Source organism: Carassius auratus, unplaced genomic scaffold, assembly GCF_003368295.1.
Source record: "Carassius auratus strain Wakin unplaced genomic scaffold, ASM336829v1 scaf_tig00014320, whole genome shotgun sequence".
NCBI lineage: Eukaryota > Metazoa > Chordata > Actinopteri > Cypriniformes > Cyprinidae > Carassius > Carassius auratus.
The window spans coordinates 16,480-39,260 of NW_020524491.1; the positions used below are offsets into that span (position 1 = coordinate 16,480).

A 22,781-nucleotide genomic window follows, 5' to 3' on the forward strand; every position below is an offset into this window, starting at 1 on the left:
GCTTGGTTCTAGGAATGTGACAGCTGTAGCTCTTTTCCTGAAGACGTCTGAGTGTGGTGACTCTTGATGTGCTAACTCCGGCTTCAGTCCACTCCTTGTAAAGCGCTACCAAGTTCTTGAATCAGCTTTTCCTGACAATCTTCCCAAGGCTGTGGTCACCCCTGTTGCTTATGCACCTTTTCCTACCACACTTTTTCCTTCCAGTCAACTTTCTATGAATATATTTTGATACAGCACTCTGTGAACAGCCAGCCATTTCAGCGATGACCTTCTGTGGCTTACCTTCCTTGTGGAGGTTGTAGATGATTGTTTAATTATCAAACTAATCAAGCTCAAAAATACAGAATTTTTATTTTACTAAGCTGTAAGTGGTTGGGGTTTTGAATCCGAGAGAACACATGTTAGGAGAAAATTGTTAGCCTGAATGCCATGTAAGTCGCTTTGGATAAAAGTGTCTGCTAAATGCATAAATATTATTACATTTTTAATTTATATATGCAGATAAAGTTATAATTCTATTTATTCTTCAATATCCACCTTTATATAAAGAGTTTGGTGATAATATATGTACATAAAAAATATAAATACATATATAAAGATGTTTAGGTAATAGTCATGAAGATAAATAATTAAACTAAGAAAATAATCCTTTGTTACATTAAACACTTAAGAAATGAACACTTACATGCCGTTTCTACAAAAACTTCATAGAATTTTCAGTCACGGCTAAGCATCTGTGTGTCTTTCTGACCACACCCTGTTATTCTGCACAACAGAGTGGCATATGCAACATGCTTGAGACACCAGCTCTGGCTTTGCCTTTCTACAGAAACACTGAGCACTCGACGCCCAGGGAGCCCGTTTCCCGCGGCGACAGGGATACATCGCAGCTGTTTCCATGGCAACAGAATTGGTGAGCTTTTATGTGTGTGAGACTCTGCATGTGTGTGTGTGTGTGTGTGTGTGTGTGTGTGCGTGCGTGTGTGCGTGAATGTGTGTGTGTGTGTGTGTGTGTGTGTGTGTCGTTCCCTGGCCTCTCTTGGCTGATGCAAAAGGTTTTTTTTTAAGATGGGGAGAAAAAGAGAGAGTGGGTGTTCTACCATAAAAAGGCTTCTTAAGTTAGACAGGGAGGCCTTCAATTACACCAGCACATTATATTGTTATGTTAAGGAAATGTCATGGTTTTTATTTTATAGCAAAATACAATGCACTTCAGGGTCTCACTTTTTATGTTTCCCAAGGTGCAAAATGTACTCTGAGCTTTGACAAACAATAGTACTGTACTTGTTGGCATTAGTGATGTTAGGCAGTACTGTATGTTCACAGTTTGCTTCCTTCAGCAAAGCTTGTAATGAGAAGTTCTCTGCTGTGTTTATCTAGGGATTTCTGAGGGCAAAGATATTTAATATTGATGATGTGACATAAAAGAATGCATGAAATGTTCACAGAGAGATCTCTCTGCATCTCTCTGTCTTTTGATCGACTCAAGAATAAGCAGTTGCTCCAGCAATGACATCAGATATTTAAAGGGACAGTTCACTCATTAAGTACTACTAAACAATTTAAAAAGAAGTAGCGCAAACAGCATATAAATAATAGAAAAAAGCTGACATAGGTAGAAAAAAAATAAGTAAACAGTAAAAAAAGATTTTTAAGCTTAATTTTGTGTTGATTTGGTATTAGATGGTTTATTATGTGATTTTCTTGAACATTTAAAAGAGACATGCACTGAAACCAGTGTTGGGAAAGTTCACTTTCTACATGAACTAGTTCAAAGTTCAATTCACAAATTTTAAAATGAACTAGTTCAGTTCATAGTTCAAACCACAAAATTTTGTTCTAAATTATTGCCACAGCCCATATAGAATCAGAGACATCAATTATTTTATCAGTTTTAACAATGAAGCTATGCGTCAGATTTCATCTTCATATCCAATTTTGAATCCTTATCCAACCAGGGTTTACATTAGCATTGAGGGGACAGCATTTCCCCATTGTTGCTTTAATGCTTTGTCTCCCATTCTCACCGACCTTGTCATAAACATAATGAAATTCTTTTAAATGACCATACGCCTTCTTGCAACATGCTGCTGTCGCCTCCATGCTTTTTTTTGTTTAGTTTTTTTGATGACGCGTTACGCATGCAGCGGACGGCGGTGCGACATGGGTGGTGTTGCCAGATTGGGTGTTTTTCCGCTACATATTAAGACCTGTTTACTGTGTGTTTTAGTCGGGTTTTCGCCTGGAAGGCTCTATAGAAATCTGACACCCTATTGAACGAAGTTTACCGGATAGAGCATGCCGTTCACAGACACCAGAATGAACGAGTTCACAGTAACGTTCATCAGGCATTAATACAGCACGTTCAGTTCACGTTCGCCCAAAATATGAACAAGTTCATGAACTATCGTTCAATGAACGCATTCAGGCACAACACTGACTGAAACGGATCACTGTGATCAGAGCTGTTTTTGACAAGGTAAAAAGATGTTGTTTTGCACAATCACTGAGGAATTTTAACCAAAGTAATATGCAGACATTTCATGAAGACCCTGAAGAATCATACCATCTTGTGGAAAAAGAGCTTCCAATATCCCCTTTAATAAAAACTGTGCTAGACAATGACATTATGATCCAATATTTTGACATTTAAGCTTAAATGCATTTGATTGTTCACATGCTCACAAAACATGACTGCAAACACGATTGTGAGCCTTCAGAATCAGCCACTTGTTATACTGCCTACTATTACTCTGTTTTTTGTCCTTTAGGTGTTTGGTAGTACTGATCCAATTTTTTTATCCAAAAGAGCAGAGTGGACATTGTGCCTCCTTTTGTGTTCTGTGGAGGAAATAAAGTCATACACGTTTGAAACTAAACCAGAGCAAAGCTGAGGGTGAGTAAATGTTTTTTTGGTTTGTTTGTTTGTTTGATTTTTAATCAGTGTGAAATTTAGCCAAGGGTGACTAACACAGAAGCCTGGTATAATCTTCTCAGAAAGGCTGTAGTATTATTTACTCCATGGGAGCACTAACATGTCACCATTATAGATTTCCCATCCCCCCCCCCCCCCCTTCAGCCAAGCGTAGAAGACTGGAAGTATTGGCGGCCTTTGACCTTTGGAATGAACAGTCTGTTTCTCTCGGCAGGTGCTGCAGCATCAGTAATGGCAAATGGAGGGGAGAAGCTACCAGAGAGCCGCGAATAAGACCCCAGTCATGTCTGAAAACTCCCAGGAAATCCATCAGCCGGCAGACCCCTGGGGCACACAGGCAGACATGGCACTGATCTCAGAACAGTATGTGGTACTCCCTGGAGAGCTGCTAGTGTGGGAGGGCTTTTCACCTATCAATGAACACCCCCACCCCATCAGCCCACACTAGCAGTCATATCTCATGTGCTGTAATTCCCAGAAGCACTGCGGTAGGCAACATGGAGCTGCAGAGCAGGGCTGTGAAATTCCAATGAGGGTCCAGGGATCACAAGAACATCACTGTAATTTTTTGTTCTAGACATACTGACATTATTGTAGTATCTATGCTATTGTGATGTTAAAGCTGAATTTTCAGCATCATTACTCAGTCTTCAGCGTCACACGATCCTTCAGAAATCAGTCTAATATGCTGATTTTCTGCAAGAAAATTTTCTTGTTTTTATCATCAGTGTTGAAAACAAGTCATTTCTTCCCAATATGCATTCAAATGATCGTTTCTTGTGATTGAAAATAAACACAATGACAAATACATAAAATCAGGATATCATTTTTTTTTTTTTTGTTCAGCAAAACTGCCTGGCTCTACTGGAAGAATCTCAGCTAATCTATCTGTCTATGCAGGGGGGAATACAGCACTACTGGAGAACAGTATGTGAAATAGCTGAGAGCCCTAGAGGTCTGGCACCATGTTTCTACAGAACAACACAAATTAGTTTTAGCGCACGCAAGCAACTTCTGTACCTCCACCCCAGTCTCATAGGCAGATCCATCAAGCAGTGTGACTTTCACAGGTGCAGTCTTTGGTCTTTTGGAGGATTTCTGCGGGGATCTGGACATCCTACTAGGCGTTTTTTCCGACGAGTCATCCGTGTCTCTGTGCTCATCCGACATCTTTGAATCGTGATCCTGGATAGAAGTGATCAAAGAGTATCGTTTAAAAAATGGTTAAGTGTTCAATAGCAATGAAAAGATGTTTCTTGAATTCCGAATTATATAAAGTTGCATGGCATAGTCAAACATATTATAAGGAACAATATTTAATAAATGATAGATCTTAGGCTTACCGTATAACCTCCGTCTGCTGTATTCTTTGCGGCTGAACTTTTCTCTGACATAGCAATCACTTGCAGTCCTAAAGCAATAAAACAGATTAAAACAAATTTGTTAAACAGATTAAACTTTCCTCTTGCCCGACCATATTCATTTTGTATTAATTTCTTTATAGGCCTAACAGGTCTAATGAACATATAAATGCTGTATATTTGACTGCTGGCAACACAACAGTGATACTTTCTTTCAAGTCTCTTAATCACTTTGATTGCAATGAGGAGTTATTTATTCTTAAAAAATATTTTGCATTCCATAAAATAAGCCATACGGGTTTGGAACAACATGAGGTTATTAAATAATTTGACATTTAAATTTTTATGTGAACTAGGCTACGCCTTTAATATGATTCGATAGATGAAGAACCAACAAAAGCATCTGCTGGTTTATCTAAAGAGCTGTAATGCGACATGTTTATGTGATCTGCAGACCAAATGTTTCATAGTTAGTCACCAAATGACCAGGATGGGGTCTGTTTGACTGTTTCTTCAAGCTACTGAAGCTCCTGGAAGAGGACATTTGGTGAATTACAGTGCAGGGAATGTGTTCATTGGCACATGGTCATGAGAAACAATGAAAACATTACGTGTCTGCACCATAAGTATAATTAGCTAGCGATGATCTCGTATTAATAAATCAACAAGCTGTGATACAGTTTGTGTAAACAGATTTACTATCTTAAAATGAAGCACTTAATGAAATGAGTACAATGAAAGCATTTTATTTATTAACTAAGCTATTTTTCTTTCTCCAGAATAGAGATCTTTGCGATCTCTGTTAAAGTGAGAAAGATGGATATAGAAAGTAAAAAAGTTTTCGGTGTTTAATGGTGTTTAGGTGTCGTAGCCTGACAGTTTGATACCACTGTGAATATGCTAATTGCCTTCATTTCCATCTCATTCATTTGCACCACGCTGTGCTACTAAAAGCCCCAAATATCTCCCCCGTAGAAATTCTCCAAATATCACTCAATATAAGGATCACAGTTCAAACAAACAAACCTCGCCATTTGGCCATGCAAATGTTCATAATGCTCTCTTTAAGTGCTATCCAAAGATGCACACGTGATTCAGTCAGAAGACAAACAGCCAGTCCATTAAACGGCTAATCTATACATTTATCTCTGGTCGCTGACTTATCTCTTTTACCAATTAACCGGTTTTAACTGAAGCTCTGCATTTTGCCGTAATGGAGGACTTAATGCTTTAATTATTTTAGCTGAACTGTTACGGTCTTGAGGGTCTGAGCTTTCTTGATGATTTTATTCATGGAACAGAGGACAAGAAATGATGGGGAGAAGATCAGGATCAGGAAACATCACATGTCAGATCTAAACAACCGGCCCATGTGAGCAAAACACATTTGAGTTTATTGATAGGCAGTTTTATAGACACTGACGGGAGATGCAGCATCAAAAATATGATTTCATATATTGAAATGTGAAGATGAAAAATAAATAATTAAATTCTAAAGACCCTGAAAGACTATCTCTGTTGGCTTTAAAGCCATCTATATGCTAAAACTCATAAATGTTGATAAAATTCATTTTTAGCATATTACACAATTTAAAATTTGAAGTCGTTCACATCTGGACAAAAAATGGATTAAAAATATTGATGACTCATCCTGCACTACACAGAATTTTGTCCAATCAAATGCTCTCTAGAACAAGCAGGCCCCTCCCCCTAAAACTATTTGTTGCCAGCTACTAAAGTAACATGAGTCATAGTTATGATATAAATAAAGCCTATTGGCTATTTAAAAAATACTGGGACAAGCCTTTTGATACGCCCCACCCACACTTCCTGTTTCAACAGGAAACATGGGTTAACACAAAATACAAAACTTTACTCGTCAAGCCACTTCAAAAGGGCCATTAAAACTCAAGTTATGATGAAACTTACCACAAAATGATCACAGAGTAGCAGTGACATATGGGAGCTTGTTTTGTTAAAAATGCTAATTGCAATGTTTTATCTCGCAATTCTGAAATTCAGTCATAATCTGAATTGCGAGATAAAACATTACAATTAAAATTAAAATAAACTTCACCTACACTGCCTTTAATGAAACAAGCCCATCTCTGCTGAAATCTCAGTCAACCTTGCCGAAGCTAAAAAGAAAAAAAACATTTCACTGTGTCCATAGCACAACAGCCTGAAGAAAACCACTATGAATAAATGACACAACAAAACACACTACAACGAAATCCAACTAAATTAAATGGAGAACATAATTAATAGACACAATTCACCCAGAGCTAATGTAATGAAATGTGAGCCTTTTTGAGTCAAAAGGAATTGATTTCTTTTTTGTTGCAGAAATACTGAGACATACTAGTAGAAGGACATAATCATTTCAGCCTATGAATACTAATAAACTTCATGGTTAAAGTATTTTCTCCGATAAAGCATTTTCCAAATCTTAGATAGATAAGCAGACGAAATGACTGACTGGCATGTTATTTTAACTTTTTTTTATTTAGATTAGAATTTCGCAAAAGTGTAATAAGAATTTAACAGTCTCGGTTCTCTTTAACACATTTTAGTATGTTTACATCCATTCTTTAGATTGCAACCCAAAATGTTGTTAGTTTATTTGTACTTTTGGTACATATAAATGTTTATTTTACCAAAAGATGCCATAGATTTGTTACACTTGCCACAGGTCTGCACTTTGCTTAAAATAATGTAAAAAAATTATTCTCTGATTCTGATGATGCATTCATTAAAAAGACATAGATCATGTATTCCCCTTCTAACATATGGGAAGCTTCTGAATAAATACTAGACAGGTGGAGAGGAGACAGAGGTGCAGTTCAAAGAGACAAGGAGAGAACACTTGCTTAAAAATGCCAACCAAATTATTGCTACCTGATAACTGACACTTTAATTCCTCTGTATAATTACATCTTTCTTGTAAACAGATGACGGATAATGTGGCATTAGTAACCGTAGTATTGAAAAGCCGAGATTAACATTTTACATCCAGATGCTTGTATTAGGATTTAATGCTGTCGTGTTTCAAACCACACACATGCCAATATGCACTACAAGAAACGTATCTGAGGAGATTAAAAAGACCAACAACTAAGCACTTCAGAAAATGACAGTGTGTGGATCTATATGAGCATTAAAAACTCCCAGAGATAAATATTCAGGAAACTGCGGCTCTTGGAAAGAGCACAAGATGAATTGCAGAACATCTGGCCCACCGTCCCTTGTTCCTAACATTCAGAGAGCTACTGATCCTCCTCAGCTCAAATGCTATGCAAATGCCGACACATCTCGACTGTAATAGGTCTCTTTTGAGTTCATACACCTGGAAGAGTTCTGGGAAAAAACCGACTCACTGTAAAGCGCCGTCTGAGATCTTTATACACTTCAGTTCAAAGAATGACGCACAATTGTGATATGCAGCCTTTTTGATAATGGGGTTAGCAAATTATACTGATTGAACTACCATTATTCTGAGATAAAGATGTACTTTAAGGCAAAGGTATGAGACTCAGTTATTAACATTTTAATAAAGGTTCCTGTGGCTCTGTGGTAGACCATTGCATTAGTAGTGAAAAAGGTTGTGTGTTCAATTTCCAGGGAACACACATACTGATAAAAAAAAAGTATAGTCTGAATGCACGTTAAGTCACTTTGGATAAAAGCGTCTGATAAATGTAAGTTTTATAAAGAAATGGCAATTGTGCTTTTTTCCAATTAAGTGTTCTTTAACACTTAGTCATTTAACTTTAACCTTTTCCAAACTATAACCTACCCCTATCATCAAAATAAATAATTAATAATGGTTAATAAGAAATCTGAGTCTTAAAGTGAAGTTCTCACAAAAAGCCTATCACGATTTCGCCTATACAATGCAAGTCAGTGAGGTCTAATGTTGTTGTCCAACATAAAATGATGAGAAACCATTCAATTTAGAGTGAACTATCCTTACCCCAGGACAGGGCCTGAAGCAACCTTTATGAAGCAGGACTTAGACATGAATAGGCTGTCTGACTGAGATAAGAAGAAAACAATCACAGTTTGTTTTGTTTTAATGTGCCGTTTAAGATTTCGAGTCCTTATAAAACTTCCAATAGCACATTAGTAGACTGGTGTGGAAAAGCTCATCAAAATAATTGCACAGCAGTGTATATATATATCAGCAGTGTATATAACACACACACACACACACACACACACACACACACACACATATATATATATATATATATATATATATATATATATATATATATATATATATATATATATATATATATATATATATTAACAGATAACTCAAAATATACAATTCTACTTAGTTTACTTCCCCACCTAAGAGCTTCAAAAAAAAAATAATAATAATAATATCTTTCCATTATTTGATGCCCCTAACCTTCATCATATAGCATATTATACTGATTGTACTTCTATTATTCTGAGGAGAAAAAAAAACGCCCCATATAAATGCCTCGTTTATTCATTCATTCAAATATGGGGTTTACTTTTGGTGTCATTACTAAGGAAAAAGTATGATATCAAGCCAGAAATATCATAAGCAATGTTCAATAAAGAAATGGCAATCATGATTTTTCCAAGTATGTGTTCCTTAACATCTGGAACCGAAATTAACCATAACCTTCAGTATCACTAACCTGGCAAACTTGAGCAAATCCGGTTACCTTCAACAGAATATGGAAAAAATCGTGCCATGTCATTGTACTGTAGGTTTATGGAGAATCCTTCCTTCATGATCTTGTAAACATGGGCAGTCAAATACAAAGTCAAAGTGAGGGCTTTTCACTGAAGAATAATGAGTAAAGGATTAAAAGGCGAGATAAAATGCATTGCTTTGTCAGAGATCGGGCCTCTCTGTTAATGAAACAGCATGCATGAGATTCGTTTCTCTAATGTCATCTGTTTCACCCCCTGATCATTATACATGAAGGACTGTTCTGGTCAATACACACCTAATCAGCAGGCCGGGAGAGATAATAAGGAATTCAACATGGGGTGGTTCTGCTCCTCTCTTTTTTTCTGTCTAGTTGTTTATCCTCAAGGGGTTTTATTCATATCCTTGTTGATGCTAAACAAGTTCAAATTTGCACGATTTCAGATGCTGTAAAGATCGATGGCATTTTAGATTTGTGTTAAATGTTAAAATGCTTTTTTGACAAGTATTGCAAGATAATGATTTAGTCAGTACTTGGCAGAGTAATGGCAGTGGAGATTTGTTTACGCTTAAAGATGCTTACATAATTTCTCTCATCTTTTGAATTAAATGATTGTAAGTGTCTAATTGACAACATTGTTGGAAATATATTACACTTTTCTCATCCAGTACAGAAAAATGTCAGAGCCTTTATCTTAGCATAAACAATAACTTTACCAAACCGTAAGTTGGGACATGCTACAAAGTAATTTCTACATTTCTGCATGTCTAGTGGCACCAACTGGAACTGCAATAGTGCTTGTTTTCAAAAATGGTTTCCAATTCCTTTTGTTAAAATATGAGACTATGAATTTTGAGTAAATTGTTCTAAGCTGTTTTAAGCACACAATTTACATCATATGGTCGTATCTGTAAAAGATTTCAGTTCACGTTTTTCCATTTTTCAACATGCAAAATGAATCTCTGTTAAAAGACGTGACTTGAAATCAGCACCAGCATGTGAATACAGGTCAAACACATGGAGCACAATAAAATGATGTACAATAGTTCTTACTAAAATATAACATTTTACTAAAATATTTTGCATCCAAAAGCAGAAGCACTCCATATTCCTCCAACCATTTACAACAAAATCATGAACTGTAAAGAGTGTTTTTCAGCTGATTGCAATGATTATTGACAGACTTAATGAAATAATCATATTGGTAACTTTACAATAAGGTTCATTAGTTAGCATTAGTTAACTGCTTTAGTTCACGTGAACTAAGCATGAACAACACTTCTACAGTATTTAGTCTTCTTAGTCCATGTTAATTTCAACATTTACTAATGCATTGTTAAAATCAAAAGATGTGCTTGTTAACATTAGTTAATGCACTGTGAATTAACAAGAATTAATACATTAGCTATCATTAACTAATGGAACCTTATTGTAAAGTGTTACTGTTTGTTCAATAAAGTACTATTTAATTAGAAAGAAAAAGAGAAGCTAATTTATGTTTTTCCCCTGCTCTATCAAAAACATACCGAACTGTGACCGTGGTACATAGAGAACTGTCATTTTTGTGAACCATTACATCTCTAATATGCATATTTATTTATTACACAATTGAACCCAAATAAGATTTGAGAGCTGCAGGTGAAGTTTTTGTATGCCTTCTTGAAATATATTGCATATGGACTGATTATGATGCTTGGCACCCTGCCTTTTCATTCTCATGACGTTGAAAAGAGCAGAGTTAACCTTCTGCTAAACATCTTCTTCTGTGCCAATTAAAACAAGTTGCATTTTGAAAACATCAACTTAAAAGTTAAATAATTAATTGCTTGAGGCTCTTAATAAACAGCAGTGATTAGATGCATCATGCACACTTTGACCTTTGTGTAGTAGCTTTCAAGTGAAGTGGTTCCTGTGACTAAAGCGCTCACCATGATCAAAACTGCATTTGATACAGGCGATGATGGATAATAAAAATGTCCAAACAGAGATCAAGCAGCTTTATCGTGTTGCACTTGGAATTAAAGCTGTACATATGTTTATAATCAAGTCAGGGGTCAAGTTTGAACAGGGATAATCCGAATGCTGTAGACTTGGACTCATATATTAGCAGTTAATGAGAGTGTGTGTTTATGTGTGTTTGCTCAGATGTAGTAAAAACCTCTGCAGTGATCATGAGATTATTGAGCACCAAAATTATGGAATATGACTGTCGTCTCATTGGCTAAATTTCCCAGTTCTGCCATGATGCACACTGGGAGCGCAGTAGAGAGCTGGCACTGCCCCAGGCCATATGGACATATGGAGAAGTGAACCTGATCTAACCAGTGACAAGCCGTACACTGGCTATCAGAAAAGTAACCTCCTTGAGCTGTAAACATAACAAACAACTCAGGAATATGTTGATGAATACATATAAATTGGACGGACCTTTGTAATGATCTGTAATGATTTGGGGGAAATATGAAGAACTCTGTGGAAAGAATCATAACCCTATGAAGCCTACTGTATCAGGCCTGCTGTAAATGATCAACATGATTAAAACCTGTTGTACACAAACTACTACATGCATTTTTTATAATCTATCTATCTATCTATCTGTCTTTTTATCTATATGTTTTTTCAAAAGATTCAATAAACAAATTTTTTTTTTAAAAGATCCGATTTTGGATATATATTTTTTTTTATGTCAAGGTTTTGCAGGGTTAAAATGGAAATGTGAATTGAACTACACTCATATTGCTAGATGAAAGCAATCTAAAATATATATTTAACACACAAATAACAGGAGATAACTTATTTCATAAATGAACATGGATTCTACAGATCTCAGTATCTTCTGATGGGTAAACAAAAAGGTGGACAGCGTAGTAAAAGCAATCGTACAGTAACACTTTATTTTAGGGTCTCTTAACTTGTTGCTTATTAGCATGCATATTACTAGACTTTTAACCATTTATTAGTACTAATTAAGCACATATTAACGGCTTATTTTAAATCCCTAATCCTACCCAATTCCTATATTTAACAACTAAGATGTGCAGTATTAATAAACAGCAAATTTGGAATTTATTGAGGGAAAAGTTGTACAGTAGTTTATAGTGAATAAGTGTTCACTATTCTAAAGCGTTACCAAAGCAGTTGCTATTGATAGCTGTGTAATTATGCTCAAGGACAACCAGATAATCCTGAAGCATGTACTGTACTGTAAGCCCAAAATGTATTATATTATTGACCTTGGCTTTAAAAGCAGACAAGCCTTTGACGAGAGGATTTTTGAGGTAGAAAAGGAGTTTTTGAGTCTGAATGTCTTATATGGGGATATCATATATTCCTGGCAGTGGGGTCTCTTGTTCTGGACCAATAAGTAACCATCTACGCCCTAGCAATCACTTAAAAGGTTTTATTTTCTTTTTTTCTTTTCTTTTTAATGTCAAGAACCCCCAGCTATACATTTTCATTTGTAAAATGTTTGCAGTATAGTTCAGCGCACCGGCCTGTTTAAATAAATGCTCCCAAAGCCAGCAAAATGATGGGAAATAATTTCCTGCAAAATGACGGCTGTACTATGCCATTTGTCATCGAGTATCTTCCCCTTCGTTCACTCCCTGTAGCCTTGCTGTTGGAAAATATATCTACACTTGGCAACCAGTTCTCCGTAGCTCCAAGCACAATCACTCATCTGTAGTGCAATCTGTTAAAGGAATCCATCATTCATGGCATAACGCATGCTAGCAGAAGAAAGGCACGGGGCAGAGGCTCTAGTAACTCAAGACAAACATGTCAACAGTTCACACAAAACGATTTCAGGGAGATGACAAAATGTGCATGAGGAAAAAGCAATGAGGGAAAGCCTCTCCATATTTTCTCATGCACGAAGATAGAAGCTATGGTCCATAACCTGGCAAGCTGCCTACTGCCTACATACAGAGTATCCTGGGTTGCATCCTAACAACAATGAAACCTCATTAGGGACTGATTCAGAATGCTCTACATTTGCAGGAACTCTTTGTCATTGATTAATTTTAGTATAGGAGAAACCTTTTTGACTCATAGGCTTACCATTGTCCGACACAAAAGATATTTCTTCTGGTATTTCTACTGTTTATGACAATGCTCTTTGTTTTGAAACCTTTTTGATTACAGAATCTGGGAGTGCTGATTGTAGAATGTCCACAATGAATGTGAATGGTGACCACAACTGTCCCTAGTTCCCATCCACTTTCATTTACTTTTATCACGTGTCGCAATGGAGAAACTAATACAATTCTGAAATAACATGAGAGTAAGTGAATTATGATTGACTGTTCATTTTTGGGTGAATTACTCCTTTAACTTGCAGAAATAGTCACTATTGAATGAATTATATTCATAATCAACATTTCTCTCAACTTATCCCATTATCTATCTCTCGAAAAGCTTGTGGCATTGCATTGCATTATCTCTACTAAAGACACATATGATGCTTTATTTGAATTTGGCCAAGAGTCGGCAGCATCATTAAGTTGACTACTGTTTGGAACAGCCTTTGCATCAGAAGCGTATTTAATGGCAAAAATGTAGAGGCAGCTGACTACATTTTGGAGCAGAGCTACAATGATGGCAGGACTTCTTTTTGAGGGAGCTGTGGTGCCCTTTCAGAAGACACAAAACCCCCCTTGTTCAACGCATGAAAGCGCTCCACTGTAAAAAACAACCAAACGCCAGCTGAGTCTTATATCAACCGAGTAAGTTCATGATAAAACTGACAGCTCAGTTTTGCAAGATATACTTACCATCTTGGAACAAATCTTTTCAAACGGCACTGCCATAATATTGTGAGGCATAGAACAACCTTCAAATAAACAAATACAATAACACGGGTGCTCATGTGCTACAAAACAAATCAAGCCAAGATTCATTTGTACCCCCAAGCCAATGCGTCTTCAAATGGTGGCATACAGAAGGAAGTCATGACATCACCGGTGCAATCAGTCTGCGAGAGCGGCGTACAGGCAGAGAGGAGGAGCGTGATGAAGAAAGGCAAGCAGGTTTTCTTCAGGGCAACTAGTTAGCATGCACATCATACACGGCCCCTCTCAAATTAATTGTAGCATTCATATTAATGCTGTTTACCTCCAATCCATCAATCTGTCCTGGGTGAAATTTGGCTGATGCAATGGAGTGGAGTTCAGTTCAGCACGGAAACATCCTTTTCTCAAGAATGACACTTATATGTCCACAGTTTAAAGCTAAAATCCATTCAAATTGACTTGGAGGATGTTGTCCGAGTTTCTGAAAGGCATCCTATGAAGCATCAGGAGTTCAATTGAAAGGTGGCCAAGCATGTACGGTTCTCAGTGAGAGTGTAAAACCTCAAACCAGAGAGGCCTTTAACTGCTCGGTTGTGATAAAAACACAGTACAGTGAAACTGCGAACAAACATCTCTAGCCACAGGAGCATCACAGCAAGTTGAGGAAAGGCCGTGCCTGAAAAATCCTGTGAAACAGCCTTTGTTGTGTTACAACATCTGCCTTTAGCCGTAACGTAGATAAATATATTAACACAAGAAGGAATGTGGGCATTTCCTATTAGAGAAATCCACAGGGGAAAAGTAAGGGTCCACAGATGCAGACATCATCCTTTAAGAACGTGCCATCTCGCATCACTGAGCAGTTCAAGGGCATGCAGATAACTGCATATTGAATTAGACATAGATTCTCTTTCAAGGACATGCCATAAATTTCTAATGAAATGCGGCTCTTTATGGCACTCGCAAACAGATAAGGAGACAAATAATCAGAAGGTGAGAATTATTTTGTATTATTTAGCCTTGTTACAAATTACTGGCACTCAAATCGGTATTGCCATGTGAACTTATATTTATTATAATCTGCACGTAAAATGAGCGCTCACTTTATCATCTCTGAAGCTGACGATCACTTCAGTTCAGCACGACTATGTTCTGAAGATTTGAAAAATTTTAAATTTGGAAAATTCGTTTTTAAAGTGCCCCTATTATGCCATTTTGAAAATTGCCTTTCATGCAGTGCGTAATGTAGCTGTATGTGAATGTAAACGATCTGCAAAGTTGTAAAGCTGAAAGTGCACGATAAATAATAAATAAAGTTATTGTCTCCCAAAACAAAAGAATCAACGCTGATGGCCTCGTGGGCAGCGTGTTGACATATAGCACTATTGCGCTTCAGGCATCCCAAGTTTGAGTCTTGTGGACCTTTCCTGATCCCACCCCCCTCTCTCTCACCCACTTTGCTTCCTGTCAACCTACTGTCCTCTTTAAATAAAAGGCATAAAATGGCAAAACAAATCTTAATAAAGAAAAAAAGAAAGAGTCAACTCTGACCAGTCTAAACGAGTCGTCAGAAATTTGAATTTCACTTCCGCGACGGACAGCTACACATTGAAGGGTAACTCATTTGCATAATGCCCGCCTATATTCTATGTTGACCGGCCGTGAACACAGTGACTAGTTTGTCTGGTTAACATCATGTAAAGAAGACACTACACTCTGAAAGTAATTTAGTTTTTTTTTTTTTTTTAAGATGTACAACCTGTAAGTATGATAAATAATAGATATTCATATTTTCTATTTTCTAAGCACTCAAAATCCAGAACTAGTTTATGTGTACATTGATCAATGTTGCAAAACCACTATGTAATAAAAAAACTTTGACGTTCCTCAGAGCTCAAACACAAATACAAGTGAATTGGTACTTGCCATAATTTAAGCATAAGCGTAAGCGAATTTGACTACTACCAAATTATAAAATTCACAAAAATTGTAAAATTGTGGGTTGAATGTGGCTCTTTTAGTCACCAGTTGAGTACATCTGGGCTACGAATTCATTTTGTGTATGCCTTCACTCCGATGTAGTCCAAATGTGTTTACTACCTCCACAACTGTCACTGTCATAAAGCTCCTTTAGAACATCCACTGCGACACAATGACAAACTCTCAGTCTGATAAACTGATTGATGCCTGTTTTATAAACCCTTCTCTAAAGTCAGGAAAATGACAGCAAAAAGCTATGCAACGTTGAAGTAAAGAGATCTTCTACTAAAACTGATGCACTTTATAAAGTTCTGTTGCCACGGTGATACAAACACATCATGTCTATACAGAAAAAGTGACCACCATAGAAAGTGACCACCGAATAAAAAATGAAATGTGAGTTCAACCAGAGGGTATCCTCTTGATGACTGATATTAAACGTTAATCAGTTGAATCATTTTTTTAATTCTCGCAGTAATCTGAAACGAGCTTCAGATATTAGCATTGCTGGTGACAAGGGAATCATATATAATCTATGGAGGCCTAAATGTAAAGACCTAACCCACTGTGTGGCACTGCAGCTTTTAAACCACAGAAGATGGCTAACAAAGAGGAACTTGAAATAGACGTGTGGGGGTGAATTTCAAAGCACTTAATACATCTAACTCTGGAATTTTACAGATAAGTCTATGTTTTTCAAAGCAGGAAGGGTTTGAAGTTAATAAGCCGTATCTAGAATGACGTCTGCTTAGACCGAATAGCATCTGTATGATTTGTTAAATGAAAGCTCATAGATTAGCCCTTGTCAGTCCCTGCTAGACGCATTGGCAGAAAGCCTGGAGTAGGGAAATACTCATTTACTGATTAAACTAATTTCTTAAAATGGCAGTCAATGTAGCCAACTTAATTCACAAATGATTGAGCCTTTCTTTTGGCCAGCCGCATTCACTTATCAATACATCCTTCCCTCTTACCTCACCGATCCAGCGGTCTCAGCAATGGCTGAGATGTATTGCTGGACTGGGAGATCAAATGGACTTTGTAATGAGCGTATAGGCAGACAGACTCATTAGGGTTATGCAAATTAGTTTTTCGGTTTCAAACAAACACACCTGTCCACACTGACAGTGACACAGAGAGAGACAGATTTTCTATCTCTGTCTGAGAAAAATGTAGCTTTGTTCATCTTTACATTTACACCAAAACGTTAGTTTAAATTTAACAAAGCTCCTAAATCTTTTCAGAACGAATGTCAGAGGTGCTCGCAAACTCACAGTCATGCCACTGATGTGCAAATGCTAATGTGTTTTGTGTGGTTAGGTGACTGCATTAATCAGAGTTATTTTAGCATTTTGTTACTGTATTGAATTAGCCCTTATTTTTATATTTTGTTTATCATTTTATTTTAAGTTTAAATTGTAATTTTCTTCATTTCTTTTGTCATTTTTGAAAAATATATATATTTAGCTATCATTTATTTTTATTTTTATTTTGTTTAAATCATTTTACTACTTCAACTTATTTTGTTTTGGTAAGGTGCCAAAGGCAACATTTCACTTTTTTAAGTAAACTTTTTCCTCTTGTAATAAATATTTAATATAATATTTTGAATTAACTTTCATTTTAATTTTAATTTTTATTTTTCATTTATCATAATAACTGTATTTATTTTTTATAAAAACATTCTTCCCATTTTAATTTATTAGCATTTTTATTTTAGCTTTAGCAATTTTAGTACTATTTTAGACAACATTTCGAATTGTTTTTTATTTTCTCTCTATTATAAAAATTTTATTTCAGCATTATTTAAATGAACAAAAATGATATTCAATAGTGTTAGTTTAACAATAACAGCACTGCACCAAATCTTGATAATCTGTTTTCTAGATATTGCTTGGCTTCCAATGGAAGACCATTTGTGCCAGAAAATTAAACAAAGGTAGGCTAATTGTGACAAAGGTTAAAATAATACATAAAATTACAAAATCATGTGATTTGTGGTATGTAGCACAAACAGCATGTGTTACGTCCCAAAGTGTATTACTTACAGCTTAGAACAAAGTATAAGCAATAATAACAGTGATTGCTTTAGCAAGAACTGCTAATTATAGTTAAGAAGAGGATTAGAACAATACAACAACAGCAATGACCCTTTTTTGAGAGGTCTATGACTCCACAATAAAACACCACAATAGAAAAAAATATAAAACAGTCTCCTAGGAAATAAGCAAAGGCAAAGCCAGATTCAATACTGAGGGAAGCAAAACAGCTTTCAGCTTCATGGTATCAGTGCCTCCTGGAAGGCATCTCCACCTACCCCTTCATTTTTCGCCTCGCGTCCATTTAAAAGATGTCAGTGAATCCAATGAATGTGAAAAGGGGGTCTGATGAAGCGGCAAGAGAAAATTGCGCTGACTCACAGCAATCAGACCGAGTCATGCTGTCACCCACAAGACCACAAAGCTTAACTGCCTTCTGAATAATTTACATTCTTCTGTACGATCAGGGCAGAACTTCATACAACTGACTCATATACAGACAAATAAGCTCCCGTGGGAGGCTGCTCTCCTTCTGTGAGCATCAAAACCTTCCCAACCCTGACTCTAAGGCACGCAGACTCTCTTTTGGACACACACAGAAAAACTGGAAATGTACAATATATATATATACTACCTTTGTTTTATTTCAGCTAGTTGCAAAGGCAATAATTGCATAAAGGTTTGTGAAAACATCAACTTAGTCACATTCTTACAGAACTGCCAAATCCAGAGCACAGTGCATGTCCATATACTGTTATGAGGGGAACTCACGGGACGTTATATAGGAACGCTGAGAGCATGTTGGAGGCGTGTGTAGGACGGGACAGTTGCAGTTTGCCATTAATAGCACACTGTGCTCAATTAGTCCAAAAACAACGTGCTACAGGAATAGCTTGCAGAATCTTTGCCACTTGGTGTTGGTACAGCCTTGACATGAATCAAACAGTTAGTTTTCAGGCTAATTAACAGTGCCTACTTTTACTATTGCTCAGTCTATTTTTTTTTTTTCAGACTTTAACAAACCTAAAACTGAAGTATTACACTTCGACGCATTACTCATCCACAGATTCTGCTAAAAAAGACACCTCTCAAGCAATGTGGCTTGTTGAAGAGGTGTGCTATTACCTATTTACCCTTTAACATGTAAGTTTCAAATATTCAAGCAGAGCTTTTATTTTAAAATGCATCACCATATTGTTTCTTTGGTGCCACTTCAAGCTTGTCACATGACACACTAGAGCTATATGACAAATGTATTGGTTACATGGCTTTGTTCCTTTTAATTCAGAATATTTAATAGCTTTATACTGTGCAATATCCCGCATTCTTGTTCTCAAAGATGTTTAGGTAAGTGTGCGAAGAATACACTTTGTTGTTACCTACACAAGGTGTTTCTGATGTGAGAAAAAAAAGATTCCCATAGACATCACTAGGTATTTCACAAACATTAAATGCTTTTTTCCCCTAGTACTTATGTGTATTAAATGTCTGAAATGTGAAATAAATATTATGTGGTTGAAAAGACTGAACATCTGTGATATATGACAAGCGATGAGCTCTCCCTGGGCTCTCTATGGTTCATCGCCAATGCATGAAAGCAGATTGGAATAGATCTGTTGATCATGTGATGCACTGAACGTTGTAATAAAACCAGTGTGAATGTGCGCACAAGGGTTGAGTGATAAGACTGACTATTTTTGCCTGGCGGACAATAAAATCCCACTAACTTACATTAAAAGAGGGACCAGAGACTTGTGGGTGGGATTTTGGAAAACCCCAGCAACCACATACCTGTATAGTAACAAAGCTCTAACCTATGAGGAGCTTGTAGCATTATAGCACTCACATTTTCTTCAGAATATGCTAAAATTTAGGAAATTCGAAAGCAGTAAGACGCCCAATTGAAATTGTTCAAAAAGGTTCAAAACAAAGGTATTTTTTATTTATTAATAACTCTAATCGTGCAGGAACAATGCCAAAATTCACATGTGATAAATGAAATGGTCATCCAGACCAATGCACTTCTGTGGTCCGGCAACAGATCCACTATACTGACAGGAATGATTGGTTATTGTTTGGTTGTTTGGTTGTATTGGTTATAAAATTTATTTTTATGGTTTTCTAGTCATCCCCTTTGATTTCTAACCCTTTCCATTTGCAATTACTGAATAAGAATTTTAAGTAATGATTCAAATCAGAAATCACTAAGCAAGTCTGATTTTCCCAAAGCAGTATTTAGCCGCTGAAATGTTTAAATATGAGCTAAATTTAAGAGAATGTGCACAATGATTATAGAAATTCCCATGACTTCCCAGTAAGCATGCAATACTGTACATCTCCAAGAGCTCTGAACATCTGGAAAACATCTAATTATTGAGTACAACATCTAATAGGCATCTTTAAAAAGAGTAGCGGCTCACATACTAAATTATAAATGTCTCTAATACATGCATCTACGTGTCTTTTTTAACATTTGGCAGGGGATGTTTTAGAAATGTTTTACAGATGTGCAAATTCTCTAAAAACACATTTTGCAGATGAAAAGTACTCTTGAAATAGACATACACTCTTAATAATAAAGGTTCTGGTGGGGGGGGGGGGGGGTACAGTTATTGCTATAGAAGAACCACTATGGGTTACCCAAAGTACCTTTGAGTGGACATTTCTTAAAAGAACCATTTCATTTAGTCTGAAGAACATTTTAACAATCTAAAGAACCTTTGTGCAGTGGAAAGATTCCATGGATGTTAAAGGTTCTTTATGGAACCAACAATTCCAATAAAGAACCTTTAGTGTTTTGTGCAACTGAATGTTCCGCAAGGTTGTAGTTTTTTTTTTTTTTTTTTTTTTGCAGGATGCCATTAGGAGAACAATATTTTTTAGTTCCCCATTTTTGGTCATCAATTTCTTTTTTTTTCTTTTTTTTTTTTCATTGTGTGAAGAACATTTTAATAATCACACAAACAATATTTCAATACAAATAACTTTTGTGGTTCGATGGATGTTAAAGGTTCTTTGTAGATCTACAGATACCAATTATAAACCATTATTGTTAAAAGTGCATGGATGGATGTTAAAGGTTCTTCATGGAACCACCAATTCTAACAATAAAATGTTTATTTTTAAGAGAGTTTTATTAAAAGGTTCCATGGATGTTAAAGATTCTCAAAGAAACCACAGATGCCAATAAAGAACCTTTATTGTGTAGGTGTGTAGGAGTGTAGGTGATGTTTGTCCTAGAGTATATTCATTTCCATTACTTTTCCAGGTCTAAAAACACAAAATTTTTAAAATCTCCCCATATTTCATGGCTTAAAAAGCAACATGACTTTGCAATCCAATTGCTGGAGACTTTTGTAATGGGGTTCTCATCTGAGCCTATTCAAACAAAACACAGCAGAAAAATATGGCATGAACCACATGGGTGCTGTAGTATAAACAAGCCACACAATACAAATAGTCAAACAAACACATAACACGTCCAGTTGTTTTCTGAAACGCGTTGGCAAATGTTCATTTTTCTCCCAGCATGCTCCTTCAGCTCTATTATAGCAAACTAACATGGTGCGTAAATACTCGCGCTCTCTCAATAAATCTCAACCGCTCTCAGCTAATTGGCTGCTCCAGCCACAAGATGCGCGCGCGACTGCCCCCGGTGCCACACCCTCTTTTCATTAAACAGCCTTGACACCCCACTTACATCCGAGTCAAACAATGAGCCACATTTAAATTACAGTGGAGCTCCCGGTAGCCTATTCGGACGGCGAAACGTTATTCTGCACGTGATACAATGCACACCACGGGAAGAAACACAGCGCCCGAAAGCCTGATAGTTCACTTTATGCTATATATATATATATATAGATAGATAGATAGATAGATATATATATATATATATATATATATATATATATATATATATATATATATATATATATGTATGTATAAGGGTTCAGTTTCAGCGCTATTCTCCTCTTGTGAGTCAAATAGATTCCTGCACTGACAGGCAAGAGCAGCTCTTTTACACAAATTGTTCAGTATAACAACGGCTTCCTTTCACTGTCCTCTTTATTAAACCCATTTTTTATGCTAAATGAGCACATGACCAAAAGCGGTAGCAAAGCCTTGTTAATAGACCGGCCTGCCGAGCAAAATGTCAAATGCCAGAATAACGCAAAATGTTAGGCTCATCACAAGGGCACATAGGCTGATTCGTTCAAATAGGCACATTCAGCCTGTTTATAGTGCACACTTCACGGATAGTGAGCGTACACGGGATGACATCGCAACAAAGAGCCCTACCTGTCTCTCCAGGTTTGACGCGCGGATTTCCGTCCAAATGCCGAGCATTGAGGGCTTGCGATTGCCACCGCCCTGCTGCTTCTGCTCCCCGTCAAAGGATGGAGCCTGTCCGAGAGGATGAATGAGCGGAGGGGGAGAGCAGCTCTCTCGGGTGGATGAGAGGAGAGGAGAGGAGAAGAGAAGAAGAGGAGGAGGAGGAGGAGGAGGAGAGGAGGGTAGGGGGCGTATGCGTGCTGGAATACACCAAACTCCTTCCTCACCGCTGAGAGAGCCGCGCTCAACTGAACACGCACAGATTTCATCATCACGAATGCGCTTCGAGCCTTTATACCCGTCCATTAGGCTCCTCTACCGCATTCCTAAGTCAGTCAACAAATGAAATGTTAAGGTAAATTGTACCGTAAGGATATATATATATATATATATATATATATATATATATATATATATATATATATATATATATATATATATATATATATAGCCTACCTATTGCGTTAGAGCGCGAGTAACCATAATAAAAAATACACCAGTATAGAACTGAATAATTTTTTTGTTTATATACAGACAAATACAATTTACCAATGCGAGGTAAAAAAAAAAAAAAAAAATTGTCAGGTAGCTAAAAATATGCTCCATGTGGTAATATTTTTTTAAATTACTGATTTTATATAAGTGTA

The 22,781-nt window shown here is 36.6% G+C and overlaps 1 protein-coding gene and 1 long non-coding RNA gene across 3 annotated transcripts in view; one reads left to right on the forward strand and one right to left on the reverse strand.

The window, feature by feature from the left end:
• The window catches only part of LOC113074368 (band 4.1-like protein 1), a 34,575-nt gene extending 12,345 nt beyond the window's left edge, over positions 1–22,230 (reverse strand). For both annotated transcript variants that reach the window (XM_026247204.1, XM_026247203.1), the window contains exons 1-3: positions 22,102–22,230; positions 4,279–4,346; positions 3,956–4,120 (exon numbers count right to left, since the gene is read on the reverse strand). In XM_026247204.1, coding sequence (XP_026102989.1) covers positions 3,956–4,120; positions 4,279–4,329 — 216 coding nt within the window. In that variant the 5' untranslated portion in view covers positions 4,330–4,346; positions 22,102–22,230. The remainder of the gene's footprint in view (positions 1–3,955; positions 4,121–4,278; positions 4,347–22,101) is intronic.
• On the forward strand, positions 657–3,948 carry LOC113074369 (uncharacterized). The gene is made up of 3 exons (XR_003280634.1): positions 657–913; positions 2,772–2,896; positions 3,150–3,948. It is a non-coding gene; the product is annotated as an uncharacterized LOC113074369 (long non-coding RNA).
• Positions 22,231–22,781: the final 551 nt, after the last annotated feature.